The 15,968-nt window shown below is 41.5% G+C and overlaps 2 protein-coding genes across 2 annotated transcripts in view; one reads left to right on the forward strand and one right to left on the reverse strand.

The window, feature by feature from the left end:
• The window catches only part of LOC141220378 (oocyte zinc finger protein XlCOF29-like), a 28,538-nt gene extending 21,350 nt beyond the window's left edge, over window positions 1-7,188 (forward strand). The window contains exons 2-4 of the mRNA XM_073666310.1: window positions 4,744-4,863; window positions 4,993-5,169; window positions 7,171-7,188. Of these exons, the coding sequence (XP_073522411.1) occupies window positions 4,744-4,863; window positions 4,993-5,169; window positions 7,171-7,188 (315 nt within the window). The remainder of the gene's footprint in view (window positions 1-4,743; window positions 4,864-4,992; window positions 5,170-7,170) is intronic.
• Window positions 1-15,968, reverse strand: part of LOC141220372 (uncharacterized) — a 796,264-nt gene that overhangs the window by 65,372 nt on the left and 714,924 nt on the right. The gene's annotated exons all lie outside the window — the stretch shown is intronic.

Genomic DNA, 15,968 nt, shown 5'->3' on the forward strand with positions numbered 1-15,968 from the left:
CCACGTCCCTGAGTGTACCGTGTGGTGCTCACCCGTATGGCCGGTGACTCGGGGCCTTCTAATGGCTTCCGCTCCACGATGGCGGCGCTGGTCCCACGCGTGTGACCGTGCCTTCGGGTTTCTGGGCCTGAGGACCTGAAATCCCCTGCCGGTCGGCTTCTGCTGCTGGGTAAGAGTTAGTCCCCACAGCCTCGGACGCCGGGTCCGGTAAGAAAGCTTCTCAGTCAGGGCGAGCTCTGCAGCTGCCAGCCCCTGACTTGTAGTAGTATTGCTCCCACTGAGCTTCTGCTGTTTCTTCCTGTGACTGTTTCTTGTCTCTACTCTCCTTGACTGACTAACCCTGCTTCAGCCCCGGGTTTATATAGGGGAAGGTCTTCCCCTCCCAAGACTGGGCAGGAGGTGTGGCATGCACAGGATCCCTGACCAAAGGACCTCCCACCTGCTCTCAGACATAACATTACATTACTGTGGGAAACCAGACCCCTGGGGTGCCACATATCCACTTTAGTTGATAACAAATCTTCAACACTCCATAAGCCATCCATCCACCAGCTCCAGAGCCACAGATCCTAACCCTCTTACATCCTTCCACCAACTCCCAAAGCTAAAACATGTCTCCTCTCCTTCTCTGGGGTCTGCCCCTTCCCAGCTCGGAAGTGATGACACCCTTTCCCTTAAGCATTTACTGTTCGCTAAAGCAATGAAGAATATCCTAGAAGCCTTCATCTGAGACTGCTTGTAAGACCCCCTGTGGTGACAGCTCCACTGTGTCTACAATCTACACTCACCTAATGAGATTATTGGCTGTTGAAACAATGGACTCTTGAGATAAAGATGAGATTAGTGGAATGCTGAACATTTTACAAGTGAATCTTACATACTGACAAGTATGCAGAACTATATAAAACATAACAAGTAAATCACTAATAACACACAATAATAATATTGACGAAAATGGTCGTCCGTTCTGGAAAAGTATCATAATCTTTAGTAAGTGGGCAGCTCATTACATGTTTTACCATTTTCTTCCATACAATACCGGGTTAAATTGTCTGAAGTACTCTGTAATCAACAGAAACTCAGGCGTTCCAAAGGGAAAAATATAAAAGTATCACAGAGACTCACATGTTGTAAATCAGGAATAAGCATTGGTTTGGTATGTGGGCACTTGGTGGTATGCCATCACAACAGGTTTTATGAATTCACAATAAATGTGAGGTTTTAACAATATAGACAATGCTGGAGAATCCATCTCTCCTCCTTTCTCTACTTGAACCTTGAAATGTCCCTGTGACGATACAGAGTAAAATCTTAATAAGCCAGGCTATTAGATTTGTTAAGTCAAGAGAAATACACTATCGTGTTGTGTTGACTTACAAATGTATTTGTATTTCTCTTGCTGATCAATAAGGTCACAGTATTTGTATAACCCTGAATGCTGAATTCTATTAGTTTGGAAACAATTATGTTTACTATGCTAATGACAAATTACTAAGTCAGCTGAAAGTTTAGTTACAACAGCCCCTGTGATACCAACTATGTAAATAGGTTAGCTCAAACAATGATAGGTGATCCCTGCACCTTTTCCTCTTTTACCTGGGCCTGATGACCTTACACAGATGTAAATATAAACAAGGATGTCTGTAGTGCTGTAGACAGAATGAGACTTGGGACAGAGAATCAAGAAACATCAGAAGGACTTTGTAAGGAGAATGGGAGACATCCTTCAGGAAAGTAGATAGATTGTATGGCATCTAAAGAGACACAGATTTGTATTCTACATGATTCTAGTCTAAGGGTATTGGCCCTGACTGAAAAGATTCAGATCTGCTCCATTAACCATCAGAGAGACCATGGATACTTTTGGGGAGTCCAGGAGGGCACGAAAAAGTCACTTGGCCTCATGGATATGTTGTTTTGGGGTTGCTAGGAGGGACCCACCTGTCGCCTAGAACCCATGGAGACATTTGGAGTTGCCAGGAGGGACCCACTGGTCGCCTGGCCCCATGAAAACTCTCGAAGAGGCCAGGATGGGACCATCGGGTCTCCTGGTCTTGTACCTTGATGGACTGTTGGCTTCCTAAGCTTGCCGCTACCTTCTCCCTGTGGGGACCCGCCAGAAGTGGGGGGCCACTGGTGGAGGTAGTCGGCCCTGGAAGACTTCCAAAGTCGCAGCTGTTCTGTCCCAGGTGGGTGGAGAATGAAGGGTGAGACTGTGTAATGTTGTACCATCTTGGGTATTTGCTGGGACTGTTCTGCGTGTTTATTGTCTGCTTTGTGGATAATAAAGTATTGCACGCTGTTTTACCCTCACCCTGTGTTTGAGTAACGTTACGCCCACGGAAGACCCTGGGTCTTCACAGTCCTTGACCAGGGCGGCTCCATGCGGTGATCTTCAGACAATGTACATTGAATAAACAGTGAGCTGACCTCCCTCTCCATTTTACCATTGTATGCATGTTTTCCCTATAGTGACGAATATTTATTTGTGCTAAAACTGTGATATTTTCACTTTAAAGCTTTTTTTTTTTAAACCTTTTTTATAAACACAGAAGCCTCTGATTGCTCCGGTGATGACTGTACTACTGTAGTGCCGTCTATTATCACTGCCTGTCAGTGTAATACTAACGGCCCCATACACATGAGATAAGTGTTGGCTGAACCGTCATTTGGCAGACGGCTATCTCTCCAGACTCCCCCATACACAAATATTCCAGCTTTCCTGTGATTTGTATGACTGACTGCATCTGTAGGGAGGCCCCCAAATACATTATATAGTCGATGAAAATCAGTGCTTCCATGCAACTTTAGTCTAATGTTTATGGAGGCGTTAAAAGGTAACATGGAATGCTGAAATTTTCTCTTTATTCATATCTTCTGCTTTTTGCATGTTTTTTCTTTTTACAAGAATTGTTGGTGACCATTTTCTTTTGAAACATTTTAATATCTGCTTTTTCTTGTAATATAGGAAAGCCTAAGGCCAGAAATAAACCCCATAATACACTATACATGGAGACTTTAGTATCAAATAATTTCTGTCTGCAGTGTTTGTGCAAACAAAACTAACTTGATAGAAGATTACAGTCTGGGGAAGACGAGAAACATTCATATAGACGACCGGCGGTGATGTAGTCAGTGACGGACTGTGGCCAAATATGGTTTTAGATCCGTAGTAGAAGATATTGCCTCATCATGAAGTAGTTATTTCTCATGTCACGTGTAATGAATATCTCCTGCAGTATTGCTAATTCCAATTCCAGTGTCGGAAAATGAGACGAGAATTAGCTTTATGGAAGATGAGTCTATGAGAAACGTGTTCAGCTACAGACTCCGAGGAAGAAACTGCTTGTTGTCTGTGGCCTAAAATATAAAGGTTTTATTATTAGATGTAAAGAAAAAACTAAATACTGTAAAATAATAAATCTCCTCATATGTTTCTGCGACGCGCCCCCTGGGCCATGGGGTACTCGGTGCTGGGCCGGTAGATGCTGCGGGTGATGTCACAGTGGCGGTGACCTGGTCCGTGACCCAGGGCGGTCGATAAAAGGGGTATTTATAGGGGTTTTATAGTTTATTATTAGAGTTCGTGACGCCACCTGTGGAATGTGGCTAAGGGGAGCCGCCGCTGCGAAACAGTCCTCTGAAGCTGATGTTGTAGCAGCAGGGATGGTGTGATTCTCCACAGGTAGAGTTAGCTTCAGGGCAGTGTTGGTGAACAGTTGATGTTCGGGGTTATAGTGCAGGGATTGATGGCGCAGTAATAAACACAGAGCCAGTGTGGTGCTGTCCCAGGGTCTTTACTCACGGTTATTGCACTCCAAGTTACAGCTGCAGATCATAACTTCCCACGTCGTCCTGTGTTTACTCAGTGAGGGGCTCGATCTACCCCCAGGTAGCTCCAGAGTACTTAGCAGGCCCCCCTTCGGTGTGTTCACTTCTCTGGCCTTTTCCCTGCACCTCACATCTAGTGACTCCAATCCGGTACCCTCAGGCCTTGGCGGGTGAAGTCTGTTCCGTCCCCTGGGTCCTATGTGGCTAACTACTCGGTGAGACTGATGTGGACTTGTGGCGACTGCACCTTGAAAGTACAGAAGCCTCCGGTTTCTAGTTAAGACTAGGATTCTTTTACTAGTTGATGGACCGGTTCCCTTTTAATGGCCTGACCCCTCCACCTCCTGGTAGACGCGGGGGTACGGGTGGCCACCAGCGCTGCCTGTAACCCTGGGATCCTTTCTTCTCTGTGCCTGGAGCCTCCCGCTCTCTCTCCTCTCTCCTTCTGTCCTGGGCCTCACAGGCTAGGCCCACCTCTGGAGCAGAGCTCCTACAGAGCCCCTGCTCCTTTCACTTCTCCTCTCCAACAACTCTCTACTCTAAGATGGCTTCCCTCTATATACTCCTATGAAAGTGCTCCCCTGAACTGCTTCCTCCACCTACACCCACTACTTGGTTCCTCCCCTCTCTTGGTTCCCCCAACTCCAGCCAGGGGGAGGGCTCAGCAAGGATTCAGAGGCATCTTGCCCCCCTTTGCTGCTTGGAGTGGTGTGTGTTGGATGCAGGTGTTAGGGTCCTGAGCCGTACTCCTTCCTTACCTGAGAGTGAGGTACCACACCTCTGGTTGAGATGCAGTACCTCTGTGGCGACCGAACCCTCAGGGGCGCCACATTTCCCCTTAGTATCTCCAACAATTGTATTATTACACAGGATTTTTATGATGTTCTATCAGCTTATCTTTTTCTTATTCAGATCTCTAAAATACCGGATCATCTCAGTGAAGATCGTGATTTATCCAGGAAAATGATGGACAAGATGGTGGAGAGGATATTCCACCTCACCCTAGAGATCCTCTTCCGGCTTACTGGAGAGGTGAGAGATTCTGATGACGTCACATTACATCATTCTTATCTATGGGAATAATAGATGGACAGAACTGGAGAGGTGAGGACTCTGGAAATGTCTGTAGTGAGATTTATTTATATGTCTTTCCATAACCAGGATTACATATTAGTGAAGACCTCTAGTGAGCGCTGTCAGGACCCTGTGTCTGAGGGATGGGGAAGAACCCTGAGCCCAATCACAGGACCTCCATCTCACACCCTGATACATGAGGACATTAATGACCAGAAGATCCTAGAACTCACCTACAAGATGATTGAGCTGCTGACTGGAGAGGTGACACTGCTGGGAATGCTGGGACATTATACAGTAACGCTATGGAGGGATCGGGGGGATGATGGTATCATTCTATGTGTCAGGTTCCTATAAGGTGTCAGGATGTCGCTATTTTTCCATGGGGGAGTGGGAGTATTTAGAAAGACACAAAGATCTGTACAAGGACATCATGATGGAGGTTCCCCAGCCCCTCACATCACCAGGTAATAGACAAGACTAAATACACACAGTCTATAATTATCTGTATGTAAAGAATGAATTCAGTCCCTGTATGTGTTTCCTCCAGATCTATCCAGTAAGAGGACAACACCAGAGAGATGTCCCCGTCCTCTTCTTCCACAAGACTGTAAACAAGAAGATCCCAATGTTCCTCAGGATCATCAGGTAGATGGAGGGAAGGTGTCATGAGATCTCCCCTATGATGTGTAGATGGCTGTAAAGGTCTTGTGTTCAGTCTTGTTTTATCCATCATTACTATGTTTTATATTTGTGTTATGAGAACGGTGGAGATGGCAGGATTAGAGCTGATCATAGATGTGACTTCTCCATCTGTTTGTGACTTTTACAATATTTGTTTCAGGGTGAAGATCAGCCCCATATTAATACTACAGAGACATATGTGAGGGGTGATGAGCGGTGTAAGGAGGAGATTCCTACATATGACTACCCAGGTGAGTAGTAACCACTAAATGCAGAGAAGTCACAGATTCTTCTCAGTCACCGGCTGTGGCTGCTTTATCGGTGGTGTAGTCCAGCCGTATCACAATTGTGTGATCACCATTTTGCCGCTAGACCACAAAATTCTCCTTCGTCCGAAAATATTCAAATTACTTTGTGTAATTGTGAAAGCCCTTTTTAATAGAACTTACATCCTGGAGGATCCACCTACCGCCTGGGATTAGTAGATGCTGACCGTCACCTGCCCAGATCTGTAAACTACAAAGCCAAATGACAGCGTACGTAGAATGTGCTGACAAGTGAGAAAATCACTTGAAGAATAATATTATAATGGGTCTGTAAGAGAAAGTGGAGGGTAATGATGCTGTTGGCTTCCTAGAACCCTGATATCTTATTGGATGAATCTACCTTCTCTCCCTTCTGTGCTGCTGAATGTCCTCATATGGTTCCTACAAGACCAGGTCCAGTCTTTCTGGCCAAACTTCACTTTTTTGATCGATAACATTAAATCTGCAGTGAGGCCAAGTGTGAATTTCTGTACAATAACACCAGAGTTTCCCTTTATCCTGACTTTACAATTTCTTTTAAAACCAACTAACTTCAAATAGAATTGTGATAAACTATACAGAAAACATTACACCTGAGCCATGATATATCTCTAAGCTGTGCGTGGCTGATGGCTGTAATATACAGTTATATGAAAAAGTTTGAGCACCCCTATTAATCTTAAGCTTAATGTTTTATAAAAATTGGTGTTTTTGCAACAGCTATTTCAGTTTGATATATGTAATAACTGTTGGACACAGTAATGTTTCTGCCTTGAAATGAGGTTTATTGTACTAACAGAAAATGTGCAATCTGCATTCAAACAAAATTTGACAGGTGCATAAGTATGGGCACCTCACCAGAAAAGTGACATTAATATTTAGTAGATCCTCCTTTTACAATAAACCTCATTTCAAGGCAGAAACATTACTGTGTCCAACAGTTATTACATATATCAAACTGAAATAGCTGTTGCAAAAACACCAATTTTTATAAAACATTAAGCTTAAGATTAATAGGGGTGCCCAAACTTTTTCATATAACTGTACATTTATTTCCGCCTGCAGGAGATGTGTTGGCTCCAGCCCTGGTTTCATGGATTCACTTCACATCATAAATAGTATTGAGCGAATTTGTTCGGCATTTCAAATTCGGGTTCGTGTTTGGGTTTCCGGCTTGTTCGCGCCAAAAAATCGGACGCGCCCGAACACGAACCCGAATGTGAAATGCTGAACAAATTCGCTTAACACTAATCATAAATTCCATTATGTTTTCAAGCCTAAGAAATTCAGATAACTGCACAATCTCTCCTGAAAAGGGGGGCACTGATACTTTCTCTACTCTTCTGGTCAGAACTCATAGTGGCTCCAATGGTCAACCATAAATGAGTGCAACTCCAGTTTAGTGTTGGATTTCTCCCCTCATACATACGTTGTTGCTGGGGATGTTACATGTTTGTATATTCTTTCTTTTTTTACAAGTTGACTATGATAGTTTCATTGTGGTGGGATCGGCCTGCCTCACTTATGTGACTCTGTAACTCCCTGGTAGTCTTTCAAAAAGATCTCCATTGCCTCTTCCAAATGCTCGAGATCTAAATTTAAGACACCTCAGCTCTGCACTATTATAAAAAAGTTCACTTTAAATGTCTAATATTTCTTCTTGACACTCATCTGATAGAAAATATTGTCCCTTACGATAGTTTAGATTGCCAAGAGCCACCGAGCTCCATACTCTAATTACCCCAGAGAGGTTTCACCACTAGTTACTCATTTTTCTCTGATGAAGATGGCCACCACGAACAGGCTTGGCGCTATCTATCCTGTTTACAGATTTCACAAATTACTTTGCTCATCATCCTTTAACCCCTCTACATGGATCTGAACTTACACAGAGACCCCTAGGCTTGGGCCACGGTGTTACCTGCTGTTCTGTGGAGTGAGATGGGAAGAAGAATAGTCAGGTAGCCGGGTCAGAGCCAGGAGGGCAGAGAAAGTACAAAATCAGAAGACACAAGAGTAGTCAGTAAACGGTCCGAGGTCACAACAAGAAACAAATACACAAGCCGGGAGCTGAGCACAGAGGACTGAACCAGAGGAGAACAAGGCTGTATCTGGCAGCTTCCGGCAATATGCTTCCAGCTTTAGTAGGGCGCGGTGCTTTCCAAATGGCTGAAGCAGGGAGCAGATTACTCCAGCTGGACAGCACACACACCCATACTGCCAGACTGGATGGTACTACTGGTCCCAGCAACCCTAATCTTAGTGGCTGGACAGAGCCTGCTCCTTTAACTCCATATTTGGGAGGCAGAATGAACAAACAGTTGAACACCACGCTCTACTGCTCCATCCTATGTGGTTTTCTATTTGATGGTCATTGTCCTGGTGAATAAGTGAATTTTTTTAATATAACTTGCCTTTTTTACAGACAATTTAAGTAGAAATGTTTAAAAATATAAAATTCAAGGATTTTTTATTAAAAAATAATAATTGGTTTTATTCTTGGCAGATGTCTGTACCAGGAGATCAGAGGGACAGCCTACATCTTCAATTTTCAAATCAGATCATTTTCAGATCCCACAGGATACAATTGAAATGAATGCCATTACTCCAAATATACCATCATCCCTTCACAGCAAAGATCTGTCATCTGATCCTTTGAAACAGGTCCTATCTTCTGATTCATTACCGACTACTAAGGAAAATCAAAGTCACAAAATAAGCATTAAAAAACAAATTGCTCCTAAAGCAAAGAAGCCATTTTCACATTCAGAATATGGAAATAGTTTTCCTCTCAAAAAGTCTTTTCTTAAACATCAAAAAATTCACACAGCGAAGAATAGATTTTCTTGCTCCAAGTGTGGGAGATGTTTTAATCAGAAAACAAGTCTTGTTATACATCAGAGAACTCACACAGGAGAGAAGCCATATTCATGTTCAGAATGTGGAAAATATTTTGCAAGGAAATCAACCCTGATCAACCATCAGATAACTCACACAGGAGAGAAGCCTTTTCCATGTTCAAAATGTGGGAAATGTTTTACAGAGAAATCTACTCTTATCAAACATCAGAGAATCCACACAGTGGAGAAGCCTTTTTCATGTTCAGATTGTGGGAAATGTTTTGTACAGAAATCACATCTTAATATACATCAGAGAACTCACACAGGGGACAAGCCTTTTCCATGTTCAGAATGTGGAAAATGTTTTACACAGAAATCATCTCTTATCAACCATCAGAGAACTCACACAGGAGAGAAGCCATTTTCATGTTCAGAATGTGGTAAATATTTTACAGCGAAATCAAATCTTATCAAACATCACAAAACTCACACAGGGGAGAAGCCATTTTCATGTTCAGAATGTGGGAAATATTTTACAGCGAAATTAAATCTTATCAAACATCACAAAACTCACACAGGGGAGAAGCCTTTTTCATGTTCAGAATGTGGGAAATGTTTTACAGAAAAATCAACTCTTACCAGACATCTGAGAATTCACACAGGGAAGAAGCCTTTTTCATGTTCAAAATGTGGGAAATGTTTTAACCAGAAAGCGCATTTTGATAACCACCGGAGAACCCACACTGGGAAGAATGCCGCAGCTACACCCAACTAGTCTCTGTACAGACAAGAAAGGCCCTAACTGCATAACTAAAAACGCCACCACAGACCTAACTCCCTAATAAGTCGTTGAGGAGTTTCTCATACCTCCTGAGGAACCAGAGGGGAGGCTGCAACACACTGTCAACAAGGGGAAAGGAAAGTATGAAGTAAAATTCGAAAAACCTGAATGAGAAACAAAAACACATTCATATAGGGCAAAGTAAGCAAGCTGAGGAGAACTAAAAATAAAAGGAACAAGTATAATCTCCCCGAAACCTAACATTATTAGAATTAAAAGGTACTGGGAGGGAAAGCAAACTGACTGGGAGGATAGTTTCACCTTTGTGGTGAAATTTACAAAATTCATCCTCACCAACTGTATATGTAAAACCCGTCCATTTATAATGACCACGGACAAGATAAAGATTCCCAACTCACATCAGGACCACAGGATCCCAGGTACTTTCAGCTGCATCACAACTAATGTAGTTACTTAATTATATGTACCAAATGTCCAACTGGGGGTCTGTATATCTGGAAGACAAGGCAAAAACTTAAAACAAGGATGAATTCTCATCGCCACACAAAAAAAGAATAGATCTACTTGTGGCCACACATTTTTACGGCCACAACCGCTTATCCTTTTCCGAAACTGATGGTTCTGCTTCACGTCACTTGTCTTATCTATTGCATTATTCCTGTGCCCTGTTATGTATAAATATGTGGCTCTTCAGATTTTGTGTTATACTTTGTCTGATGAAGAGACCTGAGTAGTCTTGAAAGCTTACTGACTAATGGCTAACTGAAAACATGGTATCAACCACTGAAGACTCTCAAATTTTAAGATGTTTCTCCATACAGCAATTTTAAGATCTCGCCACAGGTGTTCAATGGGATTTAGACCCAGACTCATTGCTGGTCAGAACTCTCCAGTACTTTGTTTCCATCGATTTTTTTGGGTGCTTCTTGAAGTATGTTTGGGGTCATTGTCATGCTGGAATACCCATGACCTAGGACGCAAACCCAGCTTTGTGACACTAGGCACTATATTGTGACAGAAAATCCTTTGCTAATCTTCAGATTTCATGATGCCTTGCACACTGTCAGAGGCTGCAAAGCAACCCCAAAACACCTTTGAACCTCCACCATATTTGACTGTATGGGTTGTAAATTTATTGATTATGCTGTGCACCTTGGACCAAGGAACATGTGGATCTCTAAAGATGGACTTATAACCATGAAATTGTTGATATTTTTCAACAATTTTGGTTCTCAAGTCCTCAGACAGTTCTCTTCTCCTTTTTCTGTTTTCTCCATGCTTAGTGTGGCACATGCATGCACACAATGCAAAGATTGAATCAACTTCTCCCTTTTTTATCTGGTTTTAGTTGTGATTTTCATATTGCCCACTCCTGTTACTTGCTACAATTGCGTTTGAACAAGCTTCACATGCTTGAAACAAAGTTGTTTACCCACAATTTTGTCTGGCCTATTTTGTGTGAAATTATGTTCAATTTGCTTTTTTTTCTGCTTTCTTGTGTTGTTCCAATACACGCAAAGGAAATAAACGTGTATAACAAAACGTGTAATTTCAATAATTTTCTGGAAGAATTACTTCATTTGCTGGAACAATTTCAAGGGAGCCAACACTTTTAACCATGACTTGTTTTTGCTGCCTTTTTAATTTGTTGCAGCATATCATCCTCTACGTGTTCAGCTATATTAGGAGGCTTGTAGCAAAGTCCACTTAGCAGCTTTCCATTATTGCCTTTTCCATGTACATTTACCTATACTGATTTTACATCAGGGATGTAAAACTCAAAACATGCAGAGGGACAAAATGAAAAACGTGGACAAAGTCGTCGCACAACCAGTGTACATTATAATGGGCCCCACATAGTCCTCCATACAGAATAATGGGCCCCACATAGTCCTCCATACATAAGAAACAAGAGGAAAAAAATTTGAGTCAGAGTCCCATATAATAGTGAAAAAATTACAAAATTGTATTAATTATAATTTATACAGGAAAAAAATATGAATTGCAGAAACAGAGGCAGTTAATAGTAAAACAATGGAGGAACACTAATGAGGAGCATGAGACAAATTAACATGATTCTTTTCTGATGTAAATACATAACTGGGCTGCCAAAAATAAGAATATATTGTTAAAATGCAGTGAAGCATTCAATAAAAGTGCAGGTGCTTATCATATCTGCTTATAGCAGATCTTTATAAGTGGTATCAGTGCCCTGACCTCTTAGGCTACAGGGTAAAAGTATATCCTAATACATATTAAAGCCTAGAAAATGCACCTAAGTAGGAAAAAAGATTAAAGAACGGCAGCGAAAAGAGTGTATCATGAATCCTATAGAATACTTACAGCCACAGTGGATGTGAACACGCTCCTCAATGCCGCTCACCCTGACGCGCGTTTTGGCATGGCTGCCTTCGTCGGGGTGGCATCAATGAAGTTGGGTAGGGTTTAAAAAGGGCCTATGAGCCAATAGAAAAGGGGGTATATAGTCTCTCCACCAATGGGTGTGGGGAGGGCACTGCATGACGCATGGCAATCACCGCTACACCACAGCAACCGCTTCATGTAGTCCATGACGCCGCAAGCATGTGGTGATCCACGTGACCGCGCGTCACAGAGCACATATTAATACGGCCAACGAGGACGCCACAGAGAACAGTGAAGCCATGCGTACTGCCCAGTCCGAAGACATATAGTAAAATACAACCGGAGAGAAAAAGAAACTAGCATAATGGGGTAAATGGTCCATAATAGCATAGCCAAAATGTGTATATATATCTAAGGGGTATAGGCGATAGCCAATTATATATGTCAGAGAAGTTAATTGGACGTGACAAAACAAATAAAGTATATCTTTAAGAAAAGCATGAAGTATAACATGATTATATGAGATCATAGTATAAATGCATAATAAAATATAAGAAAATATCTCTCAAAATATCGATCTATAAATGCGAAAGGTATACAATATTAACTATATGGATGAAAAATGTGCACACAGAAAAAAAGTTACAGAGCTTGAGAGACAATACAGTGCCAGCAATTATGTCCATGTTATCCAATAGCAGAATGGAAGTCATCAACATCATTCACAGATATAAATGGAGATATCACGTATACAAGCATGCCAATCACCATGTAATGCCTTTATGAATATTTGGTAGAAAAAGACGACGAACTCTCATGGAGGAACACTAAAGAAATAGAAAAAAGTTAAAATACAAAAAACTACCCAACCATACTAGATAAAAAGGTAAGACAAATAAACTAGCTAAAACTGTGGATATAGGTGATCAGAGAAATGGGGCATAACTAATATTTTCGTTCAAGCCCAATGGATGGAGTGTTTTTAAAGTCCAAATCCATCTGCTCTCTTTCTGGGCTAATAGTTGTCTCACTCTACCTTCCCTAATATTAGTGGTGATTATGTCAATACCACGAACTTTAAGTTTAGATGCGTCACACTTATGGTGTATTCTAAAATGCTTGGGAATAGTTTTTAACGTAGAAATATCGGTTTCATTTACCGCCGCTTCAATACCTAGGACGTGTTCACGTATTCTTGTCTTCAGTTGTCTAGTTGTGAACCCTACATAGATTTTAGGACACAGGCATGTCGCATAATAGTCCACCGCTTTAGAGGTACAAGTTATCGGTTTGGTGATGTAATAGGTCCTAGAGCCCTGGGAATCTGTGAAAGAGTTAGCATGTTTGACATTAGGACACGCCACACATCTACCACATGGTACACATCCATTTACTGGAGGTGGTCTTTTCAAAAAATTAGGGGGAATGGTAGGATAATAGTGGCTTCTCATAGGATGATCACAGAAATTTTTTGCTTTTCTGAAGATGATTTGCGGTCTCTTGTGGTAGATATTTTGCCAATATGGGGTCAGCCATTAAGATGGGCCCTGAGTTGTTAAGGCAGTCACATAATTCTGTCGCTTTAGAGTGGAATGTTGTAATGAACCGTAACGTATTGTCGTCTTTGGCTGGTTTTATATTATAGAGGGATTTATGATGTGTGGTATATTTATCTCGGTGAAATGCTTTTCTTCACAGAGCGATGGCTATTCCCTCTTTCTCTAAATCTAATCATGAGATCTTCTGCTTGCGTCCTCCAAAATAATGGCCCTACATAGTTCGCCATATAGTATGATTGACCCCACATAGCTTTCCATACAGTGTAATGGGTCCCACATAGCTTTCCATACAGTATAATGGGCCCCACAAAGTCCTTCATGCAGGTTAATGGCCCCACATAGGTGTGGTGGTTCTGGTTTCGCGGGTCAAATATAATCACCAAGACTTGGGCATGTGTGCTCTACATTGTTGAAGCTCTCCCCCCCCCCATGTCATCATTGAGCTTGAGGTCTTAAATTGGTTTTAACGAAAATACCCACCCCTCTACCTATTTTTCTTTCCTATCCATTTGAATGTAGTGAAACCCTCTATGTTTGTCATCCAGTCATGGCTTTCATCCAGCCAGGTTTCTGTAATGCCCACCACATCGTAATCTGTGGCTGACCTAAGAGTCTCTAATTCATTTTGTTCTCCCCATTGAGGTGCAGCCTGTCCCTATCGTAGAGCCTGTAGCCGACAGAGAAGTCAGCCATGTTCTCCATGAACCCAAACCCTTTCCTCCTGACAATTATCTCCTTAAGGACTCTCTCTTTTCAGTATCTCTGGTACGAGTGGTGACAGTTTCCACACGTACCGGAGACAATGACACATGCAGACCCATTCAAATCAATGGGTCTTTGTACACCTCAGTGTATTTTCACAGACCATGTGTTCCTGTGCTCCACACGGAAGTCAATGGGTCCATGTAAACACGTACTGCACACAGATGACATCCGTGTGCCATCTGTGTGCGTTTTTAAAGGTTATAGGGTTAACATAATAATAATTTGTTTCAATATCACCCAGGTGTTTAGACCATGATTGTTTTAAAAGTTTGGCCTAATCTTGTCAGCATTTTGTGAGAGGTGAAGTTGGAATACTATGAGAGTGGTGGAGTTTTGCAAGTGTGGTGAGGATTCGATGCAGAATGGCCCCCAGGGTGGACACAGCACGGCTAATATCTCTTGTGGAGCAGCATCCTGAGCTTTGGGACACCAGAACAGAGGGATACCATGACAGACGGAGAATAGAGCGGGCTTGGCTCGCTTTAGCCGCACAGCTCTTCCCAAGACCAGGATGGGCCACATATTCACCAGCCAAGCAGGCAAAGTTTGGTAAGTTATCCCATAGCAGTTCCTTTATCATAACAAAATGTATTTTTATATGCATATACTGTTCATTGTGTTGTGTGCTTTGTAATTTAAAAGGGCTGAACCACACAGACATTACCAGACGTGTACATTGTTTTTACTTTGTTAAAAATAACATATAGACCTAATTATTCATATATTACTGTGTGGACTGTTTTTCATTCTCAATTGTTTAGTTTAAAGTTTGGTTGTTAGTAACCAGCCTAGCGTAAGCATGTATTACACATGCATTGTGTGTCCGTGACCTGATTTGTAGCTTGTATTTATGCATCTCATCAGGCCAGTGTTATTTCCAGTCTTTTCTTACAACACATTAAATAATTTGTTAGGTAATATAAGAAAATGTCTCAAAAGTAGCTGCAATGTGGAAATCCATAATATGTGGAGAAGTGTTTGGCCAAATCCCTTATAATTTTACAAAGTGTAATATTGTTTGGCATTCCCTTCCATGGCCTTGTAACTTTCTGCCATTACTTTTGATTTTTCTGCTTATTGTATTGCACCATATGTATATTGGATTTGATGCCTTACAATTTGAACCCTTCTGGGTAAATTTGCACATAAATTATCCAATGTCTTAACTGAATGTTGTAAGGCGACTGAAAGTTTTCTTGCATTTTTGGTTTTAGGAGCCATAAGATCTGTTCCAAATTACATGTATAAACCATTAGGTGGCCATGTGCCGGCTGGTATTGTTTACCATGTAAATGGCAATCTTTACATAATACTACCCCTTTGTGTGAATGTTTTTTGGGTGTTATCTCCAGTGTTCCTGTAAACACTGACTATTTATTGCCACTGGCAAGGCCACACATATAATGCATTACTGCACCCACTATTTTTATTTTAGCCTAACTACCCTGAGTCCCTCAACCAAGTTTTCACTTTACAAAAATTACAAATGCTTACATTTATGATGTTATCCCAAAATATAATTTAATGCTGACATCATCCCTTAAATTGGCCCCACAGTAGTAAGTTCCAATACTATTAAAATATAAATTGATTTTTGTTTGGAAATGCCTAATTGTTCACTTATCAATTGAATTATCTGTGCAAAAGTATTTTTTTTTCAAAATTGAAAATAGTATATTAGGCAATTTTTAAAACCAACTTTAAACATGTACACTCATATTTTTTGCACTATTGTCTTTCAGAT

This window comes from Phyllobates terribilis, unplaced genomic scaffold, assembly GCF_046119375.1.
Source record: "Phyllobates terribilis strain yellow unplaced genomic scaffold, ASM4611937v1 Scaffold_285__1_contigs__length_2463970, whole genome shotgun sequence".
Lineage (NCBI taxonomy): Eukaryota > Metazoa > Chordata > Amphibia > Anura > Dendrobatidae > Phyllobates > Phyllobates terribilis.